At 40.8% G+C, this 25,608-nt stretch overlaps 1 protein-coding gene across 3 annotated transcripts in view; it reads right to left on the bottom strand.

Annotated features, from left to right (window-relative positions):
- Nucleotides 1-25,608, bottom strand: part of LOC118376316 (retinoschisin-like) — a 76,475-nt gene that overhangs the window by 20,356 nt on the left and 30,511 nt on the right. For all 3 annotated transcript variants that reach the window (XM_052468959.1, XM_052468955.1, XM_052468953.1), the window contains exon 4: nucleotides 10,650-10,791. In XM_052468959.1, coding sequence (XP_052324919.1) covers nucleotides 10,650-10,791 — 142 coding nt within the window. The remainder of the gene's footprint in view (nucleotides 1-10,649; nucleotides 10,792-25,608) is intronic.

A 25,608-nucleotide genomic window follows, 5' to 3' on the forward strand; every position in this document is an offset into this window, starting at 1 on the left:
GTATGATATTTAACATGATGTATAACATGGACCAGTATCCTAGATCTATTAGCTGTATGATATTTAACATGTTGTAGAACATGGATCAGTATCCTAGATCTAATAGCTGTATGATATTTAACATGATGTATAACATGGACCAGTATCCTAGATCTATTAGCTGTATTATATTTAACATGTTGTAGAACACGGATCAGTATCCTAGATCTAATAGCTGTATGATATTTAACATGATGTAGAACATGGACCAGTATCCTAGATCTAATAGTTGTATTATATTTAACATGTTGTAGAACACGGATCAGTATCCTAGATCTAATAGCTGTATGATATTTAACATGATGTAGAACATGGACCAGTATCCTAGATCTAATAGCTGTATTATATTTAACATGTTGTAGAACATGGACCAGTATCCTAGATCTATTAGCTGTATGATATTTAACATGTTGTAGAACATGGATCAGTATCCTAGACTAGATCTAATAGCTGTATTATATTTAACATGTTGTAGAACACGGATCAGTATCCTAGATCTAATATCTGTATTATATTTAACATGTTGTAGAACATGGACCAGTATCCTAGATCTAATAGCTGTATTATATTTAACATGTTGTAGAACATGGACCAGTATCCTAGATCTAATAGCTGTATTATATTTAACATGTTGTAGAACATGGACCAGTATCCTAGATCTAATAGCTGTATTATATTTAACATGTTGTAGAACATGGATCAGTATCCTAGACTAGATCTAATAGCTGTATTATATTTAACATGTTGTAGAACATGGACCAGTATCCTAGACTAGATCTAATAGCTGTATGATATTTAACATGTTGTAGAACATGGACCAGTATCCTAGATCTAATAGCTGTATTATATTTAACATGATGTAGAACATGGACCAGTATCCTAGACTAGATCTAATAGCTGTATGATATTTAACATGATGTAGAACATGGACCAGTATCCTAGATCTAATAGCTGTATTATATTTAACATGTTGTAGAACATGGACCAGTATCCTAGACTAGATCTAATAGCTGTATGATATTTAACATGTTGTAGAACATGGATCAGTATCCTAGATCTAATAGCTGTATTATATTTAACATGTTGTAGAACATGGACCAGTATCCTAGACTAGATCTAATAGCTGTATGATATTTAACATGTTGTAGAACATGGACCAGTATCCTAGACTAGATCTAATAGCTGTATTATATTTAACATGTTGTAGAACATGGACCAGTATCCTAGATCTAATAGCTGTATTATATTTAACATGTTGTAGAACATGGACCAGTATCCTAGATCTAATAGCTGTATTATATTTAACATGTTGTAGAACATGGACCAGTATCCTAGATCTAATAGCTGTATGATATTTAACATGTTGTAGAACACGGATCAGTATCCTAGACTAGATCTAATAGCTGTATGATATTTAACATGTTGTAGAACATGGACCAGTATCCTAGTTCTAATAGCTGTATTATATTTAACATGATGTAGAACATGGATCAGTATCCTAGATCTAATTGCTGTATGATATTTAACATGTTGTAGAACATGGACCAGTATCCTATATCTAATAGCTGTATTATATTTAACATGTTGTAGAACATGGACCAGTATCCTAGATCTAATAGCTGTATTATATTTAACATGTTGTAGAACATGGACCAGTATCCTAGATCTAATAGCTGTATTATATTTAACATGTTGTAGAACATGGACCAGTATCCTAGATCTAATAGCTGTATTATATTTAACATGTTGTAGAACATGGACCAGTATCCTAGACTAGATCTAATAGCTGTATGATATTTAACATGTTGTAGAACATGGACCAGTATCCTAGACTAGATCTAATAGCTGTATTATATTTAACATGTTGTAGAACATGGATCAGTATCCTAGACTAGATCTAATATCTGTATTATATTTAACATGTTGTAGAACACGGATCAGTATCCTAGACTAGATCTAATAGCTGTATTATATTTAACATGTTGTAGAACATGGACCAGTATCCTAGATCTAATAGCTGTATTATATTTAACATGTTGTAGAACATGGACCAGTATCCTAGACTAGATCTCATAGCTGTATTATATTTAACATGTTGTAGAACATGGATCAGTATCTTAGACTAGATCTAATAGCTGTATTATATTTAACATGTTGTAGAACACGGATCAGTATCCTAGACTAGATCTAATAGCTGTATTATATTTAACATGTTGTAGAACATGGATCAGTATCCTAGACTAGATCTAATAGCTGTATGATATTTAACATGTTGTAGAACATGGACCAGTATCCTAGATCTAATAGCTGTATTATATTTAACATGTTGTAGAACATGGACCAGTATCCTAGACTAGATCTAATAGCTGTATTATATTTAACATGTTGTAGAACATGGACCAGTATCCTAGACTAGATCTAATAGCTGTATTATATTTAACATGTTGTAGAACATGGACCAGTATCCTAGATCTGATAGCTGTATGATATTTACCATGATGTAGAACATGGACCAGTATCCTAGATCTAATAGCTGTATTATATTTAACATGTTGTAGAACATGGACCAGTATCCTAGATCTAATAGCTGTATTATATTTAACATGTTGTAGAACATGGACCAGTATCCTAGACTAGATCTAATAGCTGTATTATATTTAACATGTTGTAGAACATGGACCAGTATCCTAGACTAGATCTAATAGCTGTATTATATTTAACATGTTGTAGAACATGGACCAGTATCCTAGATCTAATATCTGTATTATATTTAACATGTTGTAGAACATGGACCAGTATCCTAGACTAGATCTAATAGCTGTATGATATTTAACATGATGTAGAACATGGACCAGTATCCTAGATCTAATAGCTGTATTATATTTAACATGTTGTAGAACATGGACCAGTATCCTAGACTAGATCTAATAGCTGTATGATATTTAACATGTTGTAGAACATGGATCAGTATCCTAGATCTAATAGCTGTATTATATTTAACATGTTGTAGAACATGGACCAGTATCCTAGACTAGATCTAATAGCTGTATGATATTTAACATGTTGTAGAACATGGACCAGTATCCTAGACTAGATCTAATAGCTGTATTATATTTAACATGTTGTAGAACATGGACCAGTATCCTAGATCTAATAGCTGTATTATATTTAACATGTTGTAGAACATGGACCAGTATCCTAGATCTAATAGCTGTATTATATTTAACATGTTGTAGAACATGGACCAGTATCCTAGATCTAATAGCTGTATGATATTTAACATGTTGTAGAACACGGATCAGTATCCTAGACTAGATCTAATAGCTGTATGATATTTAACATGTTGTAGAACATGGACCAGTATCCTAGTTCTAATAGCTGTATTATATTTAACATGATGTAGAACATGGATCAGTATCCTAGATCTAATTGCTGTATGATATTTAACATGTTGTAGAACATGGACCAGTATCCTATATCTAATAGCTGTATTATATTTAACATGTTGTAGAACATGGACCAGTATCCTAGATCTAATAGCTGTATTATATTTAACATGTTGTAGAACATGGACCAGTATCCTAGATCTAATAGCTGTATTATATTTAACATGTTGTAGAACATGGACCAGTATCCTAGATCTAATAGCTGTATTATATTTAACATGTTGTAGAACATGGACCAGTATCCTAGATCTAATAGCTGTATTATATTTAACATGTTGTATAACATGGACCAGTATCCTAGACTAGATCTAATAGCTGTATTATATTTAACATGTTGTAGAACACGGATCAGTATCCTAGACTAGATCTAATATCTGTATTACATTTAACATGTTGTAGAACATGGATCAGTATCCTAGACTAGATCTAATAGCTGTATGATATTTAACATGTTGTAGAACATGGACCAGTATCCTAGATCTAATAGCTGTTTTATATTTAACATGTTGTAGAACACGGATCAATATCCTAGATCTAATAGCTGTATTATATTTAACATGTTGTAGAACATGGACCAGTATCCTAGACTAGATCTAATAGCTGTATTATATTTAACATGTTGTAGAACATGGATCAGTATCCTAGACTAGATCTAATAGCTGTATTATATTTAACATGTTGTAGAACATGGACCAGTATCCTAGACTAGATCTAATAGCTGTATGATATTTAACATGTTGTAGAACATGGACCAGTATCCTAGATCTAATAGCTGTATTATATTTAACATGTTGTAGAACATGGACCAGTATCCTAGACTAGATCTAATAGCTGTATTATATTTAACATGTTGTAGAACATGGACCAGTATCCTAGACTAGATCTAATAGCTGTATTATATTTAACATGTTGTAGAACATGGACCAGTATCCTAGATCTAATAGCTGTATGATATTTAACATGATGTAGAACATGGACCAGTATCCTAGATCTAATAGCTGTATTATATTTAACATGTTGTAGAACATGGACCAGTATCCTAGATCTAATAGCTGTATTATATTTAACATGTTGTAGAACATGGACCAGTATCCTAGACTAGATCTAATAGCTGTATTATATTTAACATGTTGTAGAACATGGACCAGTATCCTAGACTAGATCTAATAGCTGTATTATATTTAACATGTTGTAGAACATGGACCAGTATCCTAGATCTAATATCTGTATTATATTTAACATGTTGTAGAACATGGACCAGTATCCTAGACTAGATCTAATAGCTGTATGATATTTAACATGATGTAGAACATGGACCAGTATCCTAGATCTAATAGCTGTATTATATTTAACATGTTGTAGAACATGGACCAGTATCCTAGACTAGATCTAATAGCTGTATGATATTTAACATGTTGTAGAACATGGATCAGTATCCTAGATCTAATAGCTGTATTATATTTAACATGTTGTAGAACATGGACCAGTATCCTAGACTAGATCTAATAGCTGTATGATATTTAACATGTTGTAGAACATGGACCAGTATCCTAGACTAGATCTAATAGCTGTATTATATTTAACATGTTGTAGAACATGGACCAGTATCCTAGATCTAATAGCTGTATTATATTTAACATGTTGTAGAACATGGACCAGTATCCTAGATCTAATAGCTGTATTATATTTAACATGTTGTAGAACATGGACCAGTATCCTAGATCTATTAGCTGTATGGTATTTAACATGTTGTAGAGCATGGACCAGTATCCTAGACTAGATCTAATAGCTGTATGATATTTAACATGTTGTAGAACATGGACCAGTATCCTAGTTCTAATAGCTGTATTATATTTAACATGATGTAGAACATGGATCAGTATCCTAGATCTAATTGCTGTATGATATTTAACATGTTGTAGAACATGGACCAGTATCCTATATCTAATAGCTGTATTATATTTAACATGTTGTAGAACATGGACCAGTATCCTAGATCTAATAGCTGTATTATATTTAACATGTTGTAGAACATGGACCAGTATCCTAGATCTAATAGCTGTATTATATTTAACATGTTGTAGAACATGGACCAGTATCCTAGATCTAATAGCTGTATGATATTTAACATGTTGTAGAACATGGACCAGTATCCTAGACTAGATCTAATAGCTGTATGATATTTAACATGTTGTAGAACATGGACCAGTATCCTAGACTAGATCTAATAGCTGTATGATATTTAACATGTTGTAGAACATGGACCAGTATCCTAGACTAGATCTAATATCTGTATTACATTTAACATGTTGTAGAACATGGATCAGTATCCTAGACTAGATCTAATAGCTGTATGATATTTAACATGTTGTAGAACATGGACCAGTATCCTAGATCTAATAGCTGTATTATATTTAACATGTTGTAGAACATGGATCAGTATCCTAGACTAGATCTAATAGCTGTATTATATTTAACATGTTGTAGAACATGGACCAGTATCCTAGACTAGATCTAATAGCTGTATTATATTTAACATGTTGTAGAACATGGATCAGTATCCTAGACTAGATCTAATAGCTGTATGATATTTAACATGTTGTAGAACATGGACCAGTATCCTAGACTAGATCTAATAGCTGTATGATATTTAACATGTTGTAGAACATGGACCAGTATCCTAGATCTAATAGCTGTATTATATTTAACATGTTGTAGAACATGGACCAGTATCCTAGACTAGATCTAATAGCTGTATGATATTTAACATGTTGTAGAACATGGACCAGTATCCTAGACTAGATCTAATAGCTGTATTATATTTAACATGTTGTAGAACATGGACCAGTATCCTAGATCTAATAGCTGTATGATATTTAACATGATGTAGAACATGGACCAGTATCCTAGATCTAATAGTTGTATTATATTTAACATGTTGTAGAACACGGATCAGTATCCTAGATCTAATAGCTGTATGATATTTAACATGATGTATAACATGGACCAGTATCCTAGATCTATTAGCTGTATGATATTTAACATGTTGTAGAACATGGATCAGTATCCTAGATCTAATAGCTGTATGATATTTAACATGATGTATAACATGGACCAGTATCCTAGATCTATTAGCTGTATTATATTTAACATGTTGTAGAACACGGATCAGTATCCTAGATCTAATAGCTGTATGATATTTAACATGATGTAGAACATGGACCAGTATCCTAGATCTAATAGTTGTATTATATTTAACATGTTGTAGAACACGGATCAGTATCCTAGATCTAATAGCTGTATGATATTTAACATGATGTAGAACATGGACCAGTATCCTAGATCTAATAGCTGTATTATATTTAACATGTTGTAGAACATGGACCAGTATCCTAGATCTATTAGCTGTATGATATTTAACATGTTGTAGAACACGGATCAGTATCCTAGACTAGATCTAATAGCTGTATTATATTTAACATGTTGTAGAACACGGATCAGTATCCTAGATCTAATAGCTGTATTATATTTAACATGTTGTAGAACATGGACCAGTATCCTAGACTAGATCTAATAGCTGTATTATATTTAACATGTTGTAGAACATGGACCAGTATCCTAGATCTAATAGCTGTATTATATTTAACATGTTGTAGAACATGGACCAGTATCCTAGATCTAATAGCTGTATTATATTTAACATGTTGTAGAACATGGATCAGTATCCTAGACTAGATCTAATAGCTGTATTATATTTAACATGTTGTAGAACATGGACCAGTATCCTAGACTAGATCTAATAGCTGTATGATATTTAACATGTTGTAGAACATGGACCAGTATCCTAGATCTAATATCTGTATTATATTTAACATGTTGTAGAACATGGACCAGTATCCTAGACTAGATCTAATAGCTGTATGATATTTAACATGATGTAGAACATGGACCAGTATCCTAGACTAGATCTAATAGCTGTATGATATTTAACATGTTGTAGAACATGGACCAGTATCCTAGACTAGATCTAATAGCTATATTATATTTAACATGTTGTAGAACATGGATCAGTATCCTAGATCTAATAGCTGTATTATATTTAACATGTTGTAGAACATGGATCAGTATCCTAGACTAGATCTAATAGCTGTATGATATTTAACATGTTGTAGAACATGGATCAGTATCCTAGATCTAATAGCTGTATTATATTTAACATGTTGTAGAACATGGATCAGTATCCTAGACTAGATCTAATAGCTGTATTATATTTAACATGTTGTAGAACATGGATCAGTATCCTAGACTAGATCTCATAGCTGTATGATATTTAACATGATGTAGAACATGGACCAGTATCCTAGATCTAATATCTGTATTATATTTAACATGTTGTAGAACATGGACCAGTATCCTAGATCTAATAGCTGTATGATATTTAACATGTTGTAGAACATGGACCAGTATCCTATATCTAATAGCTGTATTATATTTAACATGTTGTAGAACATGGACCAGTATCCTAGATCTAATAGCTGTATTATATTTAACATGTTGTAGAACATGGACCAGTATCCTAGTTCTAATAGCTGTATTATATTTAACATGTTGTAGAACATGGACCAGTATCCTAGATCTAATAGCTGTATTATATTTAACATGTTGTATAACATGGACCAGTATCCTAGACTAGATCTAATAGCTGTATTATATTTAACATGTTGTAGAACATGGACCAGTATCCTAGACTAGATCTAATAGCTGTATGATATTTAACATGTTGTAGAACATGGACCAGTATCCTAGACTAGATCTAATAGCTGTATTATATTTAACATGTTGTAGAACATGGACCAGTATCCTAGATCTAATAGCTGTATGATATTTAACATGTTGTAGAACATGGACCAGTATCCTAGATCTAATAGCTGTATTATATTTAACATGTTGTAGAACATGGATCAGTATCCTAGACTAGATCTAATAGCTGTATGATATTTAACATGTTGTAGAACATGGACCAGTATCCTAGATCTAATAGCTGTATTATATTTAACATGTTGTAGAACACGGATCAGTATCCTAGACTAGATCTAATATCTGTATTACACTTAACATGTTGTAGAACATGGATCAGTATCCTAGACTAGATCTAATAGCTGTATGATATTTAACATGTTGTAGAACACGGATCAGTATCCTAGATCTAATAGCTGTATTATATTTAACATGTTGTAGAACACGGATCAGTATCCTAGACTAGATCTAATATCTGTATTACATTTAACATGTTGTAGAACATGGATCAGTATCCTAGACTAGATCTAATAGCTGTATGATATTTAACATGTTGTAGAACATGGACCAGTATCCTAGATCTAATAGCTGTATTATATTTAACATGTTGTAGAACACGGATCAATATCCTAGATCTAATAGCTGTATGATATTTAACATGTTGTAGAACATGGATCAGTATCCTAGACTAGATCTAATAGCTGTATTATATTTAACATGTTGTAGAACATGGATCAGTATCCTAGACTAGATCTAATAGCTGTATGATATTTAACATGTTGTAGAACATGGACCAGTATCCTAGACTAGATCTAATATCTGTATTACATTTAACATGTTGTAGAACATGGATCAGTATCCTAGACTAGATCTAATAGCTGTATGATATTTAACATGATGTAGAACATGGACCAGTATCCTAGACTAGATCTAATAGCTGTATTATATTTAACATGTTGTAGAACATGGACCAGTATCCTAGATCTATTAGCTGTATGATATTTAACATGTTGTAGAACACGGATCAATATCCTAGATCTAATAGCTGTATTATATTTAACATGTTGTAGAACATGGACCAGTATCCTAGATCTGATAGCTGTATTATATTTAACATGTTGTAGAACATGGACCAGTATCCTAGACTAGATCTCATAGCTGTATGATATTTAACATGATGTAGAACATGGACCAGTATCCTAGATCTAATAGTTGTATTATATTTAACATGTTGTAGAACATGGACCAGTATCCTAGACTAGATCTAATAGCTGTATTATATTTAACATGTTGTAGAACATGGACCAGTATCCTAGATCTAATAGCTGTATTATATTTAACATGTTGTAGAACACTGCCCAATTACAGAACACGATCTTTACTGTCCTAGATGGGATTTTGAGTTCTGGTCAGATCACCAAGAAAGAACAGAACTTTTGTAGAGGGCATTGATGCAGTAACGGCCCCTCTATCGACTTCTGTTTACTGTTTTATTAGACCGGGTTTTCTTCCTGAATATAGTCAAATAAATTACAACTACAACCCAATATGATGTTTTTTAAATTAGGGTCAAATTTGAATAATTAAAAAAAATGTGATCTTTATTAACTACAGAAAATCATACAATTAATCTGAATAACTTCAGATAATCGTATGATTTTCTTGATTAATCATTTAAATCTATTGACACCCCTAGGTCTAATATACAACATGGGGTGTATACTATAAAGCAGGATCAATGAGATAGCGAGCTAACTTTTTGGTTGTTTTTTGGTTGTTGAGTCCATTAGACCATGCCCATTTTAAGCTGGTCTTTCTAATACAGATATATGTAACTACTGCTTGTAGTTTACCACACTGGAGAGGAGAGAGGGTCATACACATTCATCCTGCTTGTAGTTTACTCCCCTGGAGAGGAGAGAGGGTCATACACATGGATCCTGCTTGTAGTTTACTCCCCTGGAGAGGAGAGAGGGTCATACACATTGATCCTGCTTGTAGTTTACTCCCCTGGAGAGTGACCACAAGCACATATTAACCACCAAGCTCTTCTGAGGATGGTTCAGAGATCTTTGACAATGTGACCACGAGCACATATTAACCACCAAGCTCTTCTGAGGATGGTTCAGAGATCTTTGACAATGTGACCACAAGCACATATTAACCACCAAGCTCTTCTGAGGATGGTTCAGAGATCTTTGACAATGTGACCACAAGCACATATTAACCACCAAGCTCTTCTGAGGATGGTTAAGAGATCTTTGACAATGTGAGTGTATGAAGTGAAACCGGGAAACTCTATGGGACGACAGTATTATGAACAGACAGACAGACAGATAGGACATGAGTATAGACAGCAGCACTGACCCGAAGCCCTGGCTGTTGAGTCGTGCCCTGTTGGAGGTCCAGGACGAATACCAGCCACTGTACTCTTCCTGGTTAGAACAGCTAATCTGGTCCGGTGCCACTGAACCAGCCTCGAACCCCAGGGGCTTGTGATAGAGACACTCTGTGGAGCACAGGCACACTGTTTAACAACTCATCTATCATCTATCTATGGCACATTGCAGAAGAGTCTATTTTCAACATAACATTTTTCACAATCTCATTTGCATTCTCACAGTTGGAGTGGTACAAATCAGAGCACGGTATCTAATCTGGTTATGAAACGTTAAAATGTCAGAGCTCCTAGTGTTGCGTAACACTCCATCAAACCCCTGATGCTATCCTAGCGTGACACAGAGAGACAATCTGGGAAGTTGATCAACGGCAAATGTTTACAGAGATTTACAGATGTTTGAGATTCTGTGAAAATCTCCTGCTGGGCTTTGTCTCTGCCAGTCTGCCAGTCTGTTCCTGTTGGATGTAAAGTATTGTGGCTCACATCATGCTCTCTGTGCATGTATATGTTGGCTGGACATCAATCTGGTACATTTAGCTGAATGCACAGTGGTCGTTCTTCAACTACAGGAAACATTGCTGTCACCTTCACCATGTAAGGGTCCTTCATACCACAGAGCTCAGTGTAATATGAGTGATTTTGTTTTTTTAGGGGGTAGATCAGATTTAATATTGCACATAGATTGTGGCTTCTATCAATGTCTGCATCATTTCCAATCTCCCTTATATATACATACAGTACCAGTCAAAAGTTTGGACACACCTACTCATGCAAAGGTTTTTCTTTATTTTTACTATTTTCTACATTGTTGAATAATAGTGAAGACATCAACACTATGAAATAACACATATGGAATCACATAGTAACCAAAAAAGTGATAAACAAATCAAAATATGTTATATTTGAGATTATTCAAAGTAGCCACCCTTTGCCTTGATGACAGCTTTGCACACTCTTGGCATTCTCTCAACCAGCTTCATGAGGTAGTCACCTGGAATGCATTTCAATTAACAGGTGAGTCTTGTTAAAAGTACATTTTTGGAATTTCTGTCTTTCTTAATGCGTTTGAGCCAATCAGTTTTGTGACAAAGTAGGGTTGGTATACAGGAGATAGCCCTATTTGGTAAAAGACCAAGTCCATATTATGGCAAGAACAGCTCCATTAAGCAAAGAGTCCATCATTGCTTTAAGACATGAAGGTCAGTCAACCCAGACATTTCAAGAACTTTTAAAGTTTCTTCAAGTGCAGTCGCAGTCACTGGCTGTCATGAGGACCGCCACAGGAAAAGAAGACCCAGAGTTCTCTGCTGCAGAGGATAATGTGGTAAACTGTGGGGTGTTGGGTTGAGCCTCCAGAGATTGACACAGATACAGAGGCTTTAGTCCGAAAAACAACTTTACTAAGACAGAAAATAAATATATCAAAGAAATAACTTAGGTTTTGCTCGGTCTTCCTTCTCTCTCTTGACTGGTGTCCGTCTCTCTCCCTTCCGTCTCTCTCCCTTCTCTCTCTCTCCCTTCTCTCTCTCTCCCTTCTCTCTCTCTCTCTTGACCTGGTGTCCATCTATCTCCCTTCTCTCTGGTGGTGTGCCATCGTGCTCCTTTTATTTAGCCTACATGGCTGGTTGGCACTTTCCTCTAATTACCTCCACTTAGATCTGTCCGTGTCGGGGTGCCCAGCTCCCGAAATGCCAGCAGAGGGAGCCAACGTCACCTCACATACCTCCCCTCTGCTTCACAGAGTTCAAGTAACAGACACATCTCAACATCAACTGTTCAGAGGAGACTGCGTGAACCAGGTCGAATTGCTGCAAAGAAACCAATACTAAAGGACACCAATAAGACGAACAGACTTGCTTGGGCCAAGAAACACGAGCAATGGAAATTAGACCTGTGTGTGTGTGTGTGTGATTGTGTGAGTGGTGGCAGTTGCAACCTGTTCCATAATCAAAGCATCTACAAATACTGAACCCTGCCACTTCCACGCTGCTAGTTCGTAGCCTCTGCTCAGTCAGCCGTTTGTTCCCGCATAGATCTTGTTATCTTGTTGTGCCTGTTTTTCCCTAGCCCGACGCTGCTTTTCTCTCCTCTACAGTTCCATCTGCTCTGACTGGTTCCTGTTTCCAATCCCTCGTTACGTCAATCCTGCTTCTCTGCCCAGGAACCCTGCTCCACTGCTTCCTTGGATTCCACTCCGGACTTGCTTAGCCTGCCCTTTCTCCACTTGCCCCAGCCTCAGCCCCAGTTCCTGGTTCCCTGCTACCCCCGCTTTTCAATAAATACCTTAGTTACCTTATCCCTGTCTCCCCGTCTGAGTCTGCACTTGGGTTCACTTGCTTCGCCCCGCGTTACAATCAGACTGTTAAATAGCTATCACTATCAGGGTACCACCCGGTTACCCAACCCTGCAACTTAAATGCTGCTGCCCTTTATACATAAACATGGAATCACTGGTCACTTTAATAATGTTTACATACTGCTTTACTCATCTCATATGTATATACTGTATTCTATTATACTGTATTGTCATGACTGTCCTGATCAGGTCAGGTTACAGGAGACCACAACCCTACAGATTATCTCTCACCCCCAACAGAGGAGAGATCTAGGGGTCTGACAATGTGTTTTTTTAATGACCCCTCACGCCCATGGTAAATCTTAGGCCACAGACAACATTCCTTTGTCTTCTCACTATGGAGAACCAGCCTCAGAACATTAAACATGAAATTATTTTTTATATATTTTTTATTTCACCTTTATTTAACCAGGTAGGCTAGTTGAGAACAGGTTCTCATTTGCAACTGTGACCTGGCCAAGATAAAGCATAGCAGTGTGAACAGACAACACAGAGTTACACATGGAGTAAACAATTAACAAGTCAATAACACAGTAGAAAAAAAGGGGAGTCTATATACAATGTGTGCAAAAGGCATGAGGAGGTAGGCGAATAATTACAATATTGCAGATTAACACTGGAGTGATAAATGATCAGATGATCATGTACAGGTAGAGATATTGGTATGAAAAGAGCAAAAAGTAAATAAATAAAAACTGTGGGGATGAGGTATGTGAAAATGGGTGGGCTATTTACCAATAGATTATGTACAGCTGCAGCGATCGGTTAGCTGCTCAGATAGCTGATGTTTGAAGTTGGTGAGGGAGATAAGTCTCCAACTTCAGCGATTTTGCAATTCGTTCCAGTCACAGGCAGCAGAGTACTGGAACGAAAGGCGGCCGAATGAGGTGTTGGCTTTAGGGATGATCAGTGAGATACACCTGCTGGAGCGCGTGCTACGGATGGGTGTTGCCATCGTGACCAGTGAACTGAGATAAGGCGGAGCTTTACCTAGCATGGCCTTGTAGATGACCTGGAGCCAGTGGGTCTGGCGACGAATATGTAGCGAGGGCCAGCCGACTAGAGCATACAAGTCGCAGTGGTGGGTAGTATAAGGTGCTTTAGTGACAAAACGGATGGCACTGTGATAAACTGCATCCAGTTTGCTGAGAAGAGTGTTGGAAGCAATTTTGTAGATGACATCGCCGAAGTCGAGGATCAGTAGGATGGTCAGTTTTACTAGGGTAAGCTTGGCAGCGTGAGTGAAGGAGGCTTTGTTGCGGAATAGAAAGCCGACTTGATTTGATTTTCGATTGGAGATGTTTGATATGGGTCTGGAAGGAGAGTTTGCAGTCTAGCCAGACACCTAGGTACTTATAGGTGTCCACATATTCAAGGTCGGAACCATCCAGTGTGGTGATGCTAGTCGGGCATAAAGGGACTTTGGAACAATGGTTTCCGTCAGCCACAATGGTGGTCATGACGATAGATGGAATATGAAAATGTATGTAATTTTTGTTTTGTTATTAAAGGTTAATAGATTACATTATTACGAAAACATTGTAACTTTAAGAGTTTTCCTATGCATATGCTTGATGTTTATACATTGTACGTTGTGTGGAAAATGTCCAAATCAAAGATAATGTTTTGGTAAAGATGAAATGTGAAGTTAGTTGTCTAAAATTGGATTTGAGTCCAATCTAGACCTTGCCTCTTAACTTGGTACACCCAGTTACTCCAATTTCTGACCCGAGGGTATAAGACCTGTGAGTTAAGAATGAACAGATCAGACTAAGTGACCCAAGCTGTAGCCAAGGTCTAAAAAGTCAACGAACCCAAAACGCAACACAAGGTTTTTTCTACCCAAGCTACGGATGAGTAGCTGTGTCTAAGCGGGTGAATTCAAGTCGAACCACCTAGCCTCCACTCTCCATCGAATCGTGGTATCTACACTGTTTCATTCCTACGCTGTGAGCTCTGAGCTACAGAGCTGTCTGTCCTCAGAAGACCCCTTCCAGGGCGAGGGAACAGACCACTAAGCCAAAAGGACCCTGAGATCGTGAGGACAACCAGAGAGTTGCGCTGGAGAAGTGCGTCATTGAGAAGCCTAAACAGTCCACGAGGAGCTTCCCATCTGAGACCTCCCACACGTAATTACATCATTATATTCTGACCCATAAGAGCGGCAGTTTGGGGCAAGGGTTAAAATAAGCATAGCTGTCAAATGCACCCAAATGTATATTTCTCTCGTGTACTTTCTCTTTTTCTGTCTCTTTTAAATCCCCATTTTGGGTAACACGCGCCTTATTGTGTTACTAAGTTCTAATCAATAGCCTAGACTGTTTTTGTGTATGTGTATATTTTATCATCATTTTAGCTTTCTAGTAAATAAATACTCAACTAAGATTGGTGTGGTACGAACTCATTGGTGGGACCCGGGTCCGAACTCATTGGTGGGACCCGGGTCCGAACTCATTGGTGAGACCCGGGTCCGAACTCATTGGTGAGACCCGGGTCCGAACTCATTGGTGAGACCCGGGTCCGAACTCATTGGTGGGACCCGGGTCCGAACTCATTGGTGAGACCCGGGTCCGAACTCATTGGTGAGACCCGGGTCCGAACTCATTGGTGAGACCCGGGTCCGAACTCATTGGTGGGACCCGGGTCCGAACTCATTGGTGAGACCGGTCGGGTCGAACTCATTGGTGAGACCGGGTCCGAACTCATTGGTGGGACCCGGTACGAACTCATTGGTGGGACCCGGGTCCGAACTCATTGGTGGGACCCGGGTCCGAACTCATTGGTGAGACCCGGGTCCGAACTCATTGGTGAGACCCGGGTCCGAACTCATTGGTGAGACCGGGTCCGAACTCATTGGTGGGACCCGGTTCGAACTCATTGGTGAGACCCGGGTCCGAACTCATTGGTGAGACCCGGGTACGAACTCATTGGTGAGACCCGGTACGAACTCATTGGTGAGACCGGGTCCGAACTCATTGGTGAGACCCGGGTACGAACTCATTGGTGAGACCCGGGTCCGAACTCATTGGTGAGACCCGGGTCCGAACTCATTGGTGAGACCCGGGTCCGAACTCATTGGTGAGACCCGGGTCCGAACTCATTGGTGAGACCCGGGATCGAACTCATTGGTGAGACCCGGTCTGAACTCATTGGTGAGACCCGGGTCGAACTCATTGGTGAGACCCCGGTACGAACTCATTGGTGAGACCCGGTACGAACTCATTGGTGAGACCCGGGTCCGAACTCATTGGTGAGACCCGGTACGAACTCATTGGTGAGACCCGGGTCCGAACTCATTGGTGAGACCCGGTCCGAACTCATTGGTGAGACCCGGGTCCGAACTCATTGGTGAGACCCGGGTCCGAACTCATTGGTGAGACCCGGGATCGAACTCATTGGTGAGACCCGGGTCTGAACTCATTGGTGAGACCCGGGTCCGAACTCATTGGTGAGACCCGGGTCCGAACTCATTGGTGGGACCCGGTACGAACTCATTGGTGGGACCCAGGGTCCGAACTCATTGGTGAGACCCGGGTCCGAACTCATTGGTGGGACCCGGGTCCGAACTCATTGGTGAGACCCGGGTCCGAACTCATTGGTGAGACCCGGGTCCGAACTCATTGGTGAGACCCGGGTCCGAACTCATTGGTGAGACCCGGGTACGAACTCATTGGTGAGACCCGGGTACGAACTCATTGGTGAGACCCGGGTACGAACTCATTGGTGAGACCCGGGTACGAACTCATTGGTGAGACCCGGGTCCGAACTCATTGGTGAGACCCGGGTCCGAACTCATTGGTGAGACCCGGGTCCGAACTCATTGGTGGGACCCGGGTCCGAACTCATTGGTGAGACCCGGGTCCGTGCAGATTCCCGGATTATGCGACGTTCAGAACGAGACTGTAGAGGAAACGGATTAATTAGTGACTGTTGTAATATCGATATTCTGATATTCTTTGAGTTCATTTGGGAAATAGAAACAAAAAAAAAACTAGTTTTCCCATGGTGCCCCAAGTTAATGAGTTAATAATTGCTTGATTCATTTAATCACATAATTAGAAACCTTTAATCGTTCGATGAGCAACAGTCGTCACATTAACTAATACAACGTCACAACAGTATTTTAGTCAATGCCACTCCGACATTGCTCATCCTAATATTTATATATTTCTGCTGGGGGCTCAACATCCAGGACAGGCTCTGACCCCATGCTGGGAGGCTGAGAGGGAGGCTGCTGGGGGCTCAACATCCAGGACAGGCACTGACCCCATGCTGGGGGGCTGCTGGTTACTCTGACCCCATGCTGGGAGGCTGCTGGGTTCTCTGACCCCATGTTGGGGGGCTGCTGGGTGCTCTGAACCCATGCTGTGAGGCTGAGAGGGAGGCTGCTGGGAGCTCTGACCCCATGCTGGGAGGCTGAGAGAGAGTCTGCTGGGTGCTCTGAGAGGGAGGCTACTGGGTGCTCTGACCCCATGCAGGGAGACTGAGAGGGAGGCTACTGGGTTCTCTGACCGCATGCAGGAAGACTGAGAGGGAGGCTGCTGGGAGCAGATGGTCAGTCATCCCACCAGCCGTTTATGTAAAAGGCAGCTTCTAATCCACTATGCTGGATCAACTATGGTTGCCAGCTCCAAAGTCCACAGGCTGCCCTCCATCACGTGTGCTCCTGGGCCCAGTATCGGGGAGCAGTAGGGCTTTTGAGTGACAGGCTTATTTAGGGACGTAATCTGTTCATCACATTGCCACTACAGTAATGAGATCATCTAATGGCATCCAACATATGCTACCTCTCCTTCTTTCTTCTCTCTTCCTGACTCTCCAATGGAGCGATTTCAGTGCCAACAGAAATTGTATTTGAATTTGTATTAGGATATTGAATTTGAATGTAATATTTTGGAATTTGTGAATCATTGAATTCATCAATTTTACTTGTATTTCATGATTTGAAACTGAGTTGAATGAATATTGCATTAACTTTGAAAATAAAATGTAATTTATTTGATTGTTTTTGTCAATTAGCAAACACAGTTATCCAGAACGATTTACAGAAGCATCTAGGGTTAAGTGACTTGCTCAAGGGCACATTGACTTGTGCAATTGAAGAAGGCCTTTTTTATTAGCATGATGAGTCTCCATATGAGTTGAATCAGGGGGAAGCAGTGCTCGCGAAGCAGGCAGTGTGACAACCTTTACAAAGGTGTCACTGAGTTAGGGTTAAGGTTAGACCTAACCCAACATTGCTAACCCTAAAGCTAACCCAACATTGCTAACCCTAAAGCTAACCCAACAGTACTAACACCAACCCAACAGTACTAACCCAACCCAACAGTACTAACCCCAACCCAACAGTACTAGCCCTAACCCAACAGTACTAACCCTAATCCAACAGTACTAACCCAACCCAACAGTACTAACCCAACCCAACAGTACTAACCCAACCCAACAGTACTAACCCCAACCCAACAGTACTAACCCTAACCCAACAGTACTAACCCCAACCCAACAGTACTAACCCAACAGTACTAACCCTAACCCAACAGTACTAACCCCAACCCAACAGTACTAACCCTAACCCAACAGTACTAACCAACAGTACTAACCCCAACCCAACAGTACTAACCCAACCCAACAGTACTAACCCTAACCCAACAGTACTAACCCTAACCCAACAGTACTAACCCCAACCCAACAGTACTAACCCAACAGTACTAACCCAACAGTACTAACCCCAACCCAACAGTACTAACCCAACCCAACAGTACTAACCCTAACCCAACAGTACTAACTAACCCAACCCAACAGTAACCCAACAGTACTAACCCAACAGTACTAACCCAACCCAACAGTACTAACCCCCAACAGTACTAACCCAACAGTACTAACCCCAACCAACAGTACTAACCCCAACCCAACAGTACTAACCCAACAGTACTAACAGTAACCCAACAGTACTAACCCAACAGTACTAACCTAACCCCTAACCCAACAGTACTAACCCTAACCCAACAGTACTAACCCCAACCCAACAGTACTAACCCTAACCCAACAGTACTAACCAACCACAGTACTAACCCTAACCCAACAGTACTAACCCCAACCCAACAGTACTAACTAACCCTAACCCAACAGTACTAACTAACCCAACAGTACTAACCCTAACCCAACAGTACTAACCCCAACCCAACAGTACTAACCCTAATCCAACAACCCCAACCCAACAGTACTAACCCAACAGTACTAACCCTAACCCAACAGTACTAACCCAACAGTACTAATCCCAACCCAACAGTACTAACCCAACCCAACAGTACTAACCCCTAACCCAACAGTACTAACCCCAACCCAACAGTACCCTAACCCAACAGTACTAACCCAACAACCAACAGTACTAACCCTAACCCAACAGTACTAAACCCAACAGTACCAACCCTAACCCAACAGTACTAACCCAAACCCAACAGTACTAACCCTAACCCAACAGTACTAACCCAACCCAACAGTACTAACCCCAACCCAACAGTACTAACCCTAACCCAACAGTACTAACCCAACCTAACCCAACAGTACTAACCCAACAGTACTAACCCAACAGTACTAACCCCAACCCAACAGTACTAACCCAACAGTACTAACCCTAACCCAACAGTACTAACCCAACCCAACAGTACTAACCCTAACCCAACAGTACTAACCCCAACCCAACAGTACTAACCAACAGTACTAACCCAACAGTACTAACCCCAACCCAACAGTACTAACCCAACAGTACTAACCCTAACCCAACAGTACTAACCCAACAGTACTAACCCAACAGTACTAACCCCAACCCAACAGTACTAACCCAACCCAACAGTACTAACCCTAACCCAACAGTAACCCAAACAGTACTAACTAACCCAACAGTACTAACCCAACAGTACTAACCCCTAACCCAACAGTACTAACCCCAACCCAACAGTACTAACCCAACAGTACTAACCCAACCCAACAGTACTAACCCAACAGTACTAACCCTAACCCAACAGTACTAACCCTAACCCAACAGTACTAACCCCAACCCAACAGTACTAACCCCAACCCAACAGTACTAACCCAGTACTAACCCAACAGTACTAACCCTAACCCAACAGTACTAACCCTAACCCAACAGTACTAACCCCAACCCAACAGTACTAACCCAACCCAACAGTACTAACCCTAACCCAACAGTACTAACCCTAACCCAACAGTACTAACCCCAACCCAACAGTACTAACCCAACAGTACTAACCCTAACCCTAACCCAACAGTACTAACCCTAACCCAACAGTACTAACCCTAACCCAACAGTACTAACCCTAACCCAACAGTACTAACCCTAACCCAACAGTACTAACCCAACAGTACTAACCCAACAGTACTAACCCAACCCAACAGTACTAACCCAACCCAACAGTACTAACCCAACCCAACAGTACTAACCCCAACCCAACAGTACTAACCCCAGTACTAACCCAACAGTAACTAACCCAACAGTACTAACCCAACAGTACTAACCCCTAACCCAACAGTACTAACCCAACCCAACAGTACTAACCCTCCAACTAACCCCAACCCAACAGTACTAACCAAACCCAACAGTAACCCTAACCCAACAGTACTAACCCAACAGTACTAACAGTACTAACCCAACAGTACTAACCCAACAGTACTAACCCAACAGTACTAACCCCAACCCAACAGTACTAACCCAACAGTACTAACCCTAACCCAACAGTACTAACCCAACAGTACTAACCCTAACCCAACAGTACTAACCCCAACCCAACAGTACTAACCCTAACCCAACAGTACTAACCCAACAGTACTAACCCCAACCCAACAGTACTAACCAGCACTAACCCAACAGTACTAACCCAACAGTACTAACCCTAACCCAACAGTACTAACCCCAACCCAACAGTACTAACCCTAACCCAACAGTACTAACCCTAACCCAACAGTACTAACCCCAACCCAACAGTACTAACCCAACAGTACTAACCCAAACCCAACAGTACTAACCCTAACCCAACAGTACTAACCCCAACCCAACAGTACTAACCCTAACCCAACAGTACTAACCCCAACCCAACAGTACTAACCCTAACCCAACAGTACTAACCCAACCTAACCCAACAGTACTAAACCCTAACCCAACAGTACTAACCCAACCCAACAGTACTAACCCTAACCCAACAGTACTAACCCAACCTAACCCAACAGTACTAACCCCAACCCAACAGTACTAACCCAACCCAACAGTACTAACCCTAAACCCAACAGTACTAACCCAACAACTAACCCTAACCCAACAGTACTAACCCCAACCCAACAGTACTAACCCTAACCCAACAGTAACCCTAACCCAACACTAACCCAACAGTACTAACCCTAACCCAACAGTACTAACCCAACAGTACTAACCCCCTAACCCAACAGTACTAACCCCAACCCAACAACTAACCCAACCTAACCCAACAGTACTAACCCAGTACTAAACCCAACAGTACTAACCCCAACCCAACAGTACTAACCCCAACCCAACAGTACTAACTAACCCAACAGTACTAACCCAACAGTACTAACCCCAACCCAACAGTACTAACCCAACAGTACCCCAACCCAACAGTACTAACCCTAACCCAACAGTACTAACCCAACCCAACAGTACTAACCCCAACCCAACAGTACTAACCCAACCCAACAACCCAACAGTACTAACCCAACAGTACTAACCCTAACCCAACAGTACAAACCCCAACCCAACAGTACTAACCCAACAGTACTAACCCAAACCCAACAGTACTAACCCTAACCCAACAGTACTAACCCCAACCCAACAGTACTAACCCCAACCCAACAGTACTAACCCTAACCCAACAGTACTAACCCCAACCCAACAGTACTAACCCAACAGTACTAACCCTAACCCAACAGTACTAACCCCAACCCAACAGTACTAACCCCAACCCAACAGTACTAACCCCAACCCAACAGTACTAACCCAACAGTACTAACCCCAACCCAACAGTACTAACCCTAACCCAACAGTACTAACCCCAACCCAACAGTACTAAGTACCCCAACCCAACAGTACTAACCCAACAGTACTAACCCAAGTACTAACCCTAACCCAACAGTACTAACCCTAACCCAACAGTACTAACCCCAACCCAACAGTACTAACCCAACCCAACAGTACTAACCCAAACCGAACAGTACTAACCCTAATCCAACAGTACTAACCCCAACCCAACAGTACTAACCCAACCCAACAGTACTAACCCTAACCCAACAGTACTAACCCAACAGTACTAACCCTAACCCAACAGTACAAACCCCAACCCAACAGTACTAACCCTAACCCAAACCCAACAGTACTAACCCTAACCCAACAGTACTAACCCCAACCCAACAGTACTAACCCCAACCCCAGTAACCCAACAGTACTAACCCTAACCCAACAGTACTAACCCAACAGTACTAACCCCTAACCCAACAGTAACCCTAACCCAACAGTAACCCCAACCCAACAGTAACCCAACAGTACTAACCCTAACCCAACAGTACTAACCCTAACCCAACAGTACTAACCCAACCCAACAGTACTAACCCTAACCCAACAGTACTAACCCTAATCCAACAGTACTAACCCCAACCCAACAGTACTAACCCAACCCAACAGTACTAACCCTAACCCAACAGTACTAACCCAACAGTACTAACCCCAACCCAACAGTACTAACCCCAACCCAACAGTACTAACCCCAACCCAACAGTACTAACCCTAACCCAACAGTACTAACCCCAACCCAACAGTACTAAACCCAACAGTACTAACCCAACCCAACAGTACTAACCCCAACCCAACAGTACTAACCCTAACCCAACAGTACTAACCCTAACCCAACAGTACTAACCCCAACCCAACAGTACTAACCCCAACCCAACAGTACTAACCCTAACCCAACAGTACTAACCCAACAGTACTAACCCTAACCCAACAGTACTAACTAACCCAACAGTACTAACCCCAACCCAACAGTACTAACCCAACCCAACAGTACTAACCCTAACCCAACAGTACTAACCCTAACCCAACAGTACTAACCCCAACCCAACAGTACTAACCCCAACCCAACAGTACTAACAGTACTAACCCCAACCCAACAGTACTAACCCAACCCAACAGTACTAACCCTAACCCAACAGTACTAACCCAACAGTACTAACCCTAACCCAACAGTACTAACCCTAACCCAACAGTACTAACCCCAACCCAACAGTAACCCTAACCCAACAGTACTAACCCAACAGTACTAACCCTAACCCAACAGTACTAACCCAACAACAGTACTAACCCAACAACCCAACAGTACTAACCCCAACCAACAGTAACCCAACTAACCCTAACCCAACAGTACTAACCCAACCCAACAGTACTAACCCAACAGTACTAACCCTAACCCAACAGTACTAACCCCAACCCAACAGTACTAACTAACCCTAACCCAACAGTACTAACCCCCAACAGTACTAACCCTAACCCAACAACCCAACAGTACTAACCCTAACCCAACAGTACTAACCCCTAACCCAACAGTACTAACCCCAACCCAACAGTACTAACCCTAACCCAACAGTACTAACCCAACCCAACAGTACTAACCCCAACCCAACAGTACTAACCCAACAGTACTAACCCTAACCCAACAGTACTAACCCAACAGTACTAACCCTAACCCAACAGTACTAACCCTAACCCAACAGTACTAACCCTAACCCAACAGTACTAACCCCAACCCAACAGTACTAACCCTAACCCAACAGTACTAACCCAACAGTACTAACCCCAACCCAACAGTACTAACCCCAACCCAACAGTACTAACCCAACCCAACAGTACTAACCCCAACCCAACAGTACTAACCCAACCCAACAGTACTAACCCTAACCCAACAGTACTAACCCAACAGTACTAACCCTAACCCAACAGTACAAACCCCAACCCAACAGTACTAACCCAACAGTACTAACCCAAACCCAACAGTACTAACCCTAACCCAACAGTACTAACCCAACCCAACAGTACTAACCCTAACCCAACAGTACTAACCCTAACCCAACAGTACTAACCCTAACCCAACAGTACTAACCCCAACCCAACAGTACTAACCCCAACCCAACAGTACTAACCCTAACCCAACAGTACTAACCCAAACCCAACAGTACTAACCCTAACCCAACAGTACTAACCCAACAGTACTAACCCAACAGTACTAACCCTAACCCAACAGTACTAACCCTAACCCAACAGTACTAACCCCAACCCAACAGTACTAACCCCAACCCAACAGTACTAACCCTAACCCAACAGTACTAATCCCAACCCAACAGTACTAACCCCAACCCAACAGTACTAACCCAAACCCAACAGTACTAACCCTAACCCAACAGTACTAACCCCAACCCAACAGTACTAACCCAACAGTACTAACCCTAACCCAACAGTACTAACCCAACAGTACTAACCCTAACCCAACAGTACTAACCCCAACCCAACAGTACTAACCCAACAGTACTAACCCTAACCCAACAGTACTAACCCTAACCCAACAGTACTAACCCCAACCCAACAGTACTAACCCAACCCAACAGTACTAACCCTAACCCAACAGTACTAACCCTAACCCAACAGTACTAACCCTAACCCAACAGTACTAACCCCAACCCAACAGTACTAACCCCAACCCAACAGTACTAACCCTAACCCAACAGTACTAACCCTAACCCAACAGTACTAACCCAACAGTACTAACCCTAACCCAACAGTACTAACCCCAACCCAACAGTACTAACCCAACAGTACTAACCCTAACCCAACAGTACTAACCCAGTAATAACCCAACAGTACTAACCCTAACCCAACAGTACTAACCCAACCCAACAGTACTAACCCCAACCCAACAGTACTAACCCAACACTAACCCTAACCCAACAGTACTAACCCCAACCCAACAGTACTAACCCAACCCAACAGTACTAACCCAAACCCAACAGTACTAACCCTAATCCAACAGTACTAACCCCAACCCAACAGTACTAACCCAACCCAACAGTACTAACCCTAACCCAACAGTAACCAACAGTACTAACCCTAACCCAACAGTACTAACCCAACAGTACTAACCCAACAGTACTAACCCAAACCCAACAGTACTAACCCTAATCCAACAGTACTAACCCCAACAACAGTACTAACCCTAACCCAACCCAACAGTACTAACCCTAACCCAACAGTACAGTAACCCAACAGTACTAACCCCAACCCAACAGTACTAACCCTAACCCAACCCAACCCAACAGTACTAACCCCAACCCAACAGTACTAACCCTAACCCAACAGTACTAACCCTAACCCAACAGTACTAACCCCAACCCAACAGTACTAACCCAACAGTACTAACCCTAAACAGTACTAACCCAACAGTACTAACCCTAACCCAACAGTACTAACCCCAACCCAACAGTACTAACCCAACAGTACT

The sequence above is a fragment of the Oncorhynchus keta genome, chromosome 1 (assembly GCF_023373465.1).
Source record: "Oncorhynchus keta strain PuntledgeMale-10-30-2019 chromosome 1, Oket_V2, whole genome shotgun sequence".
In the NCBI taxonomy this organism is placed as follows: domain Eukaryota; kingdom Metazoa; phylum Chordata; class Actinopteri; order Salmoniformes; family Salmonidae; genus Oncorhynchus; species Oncorhynchus keta.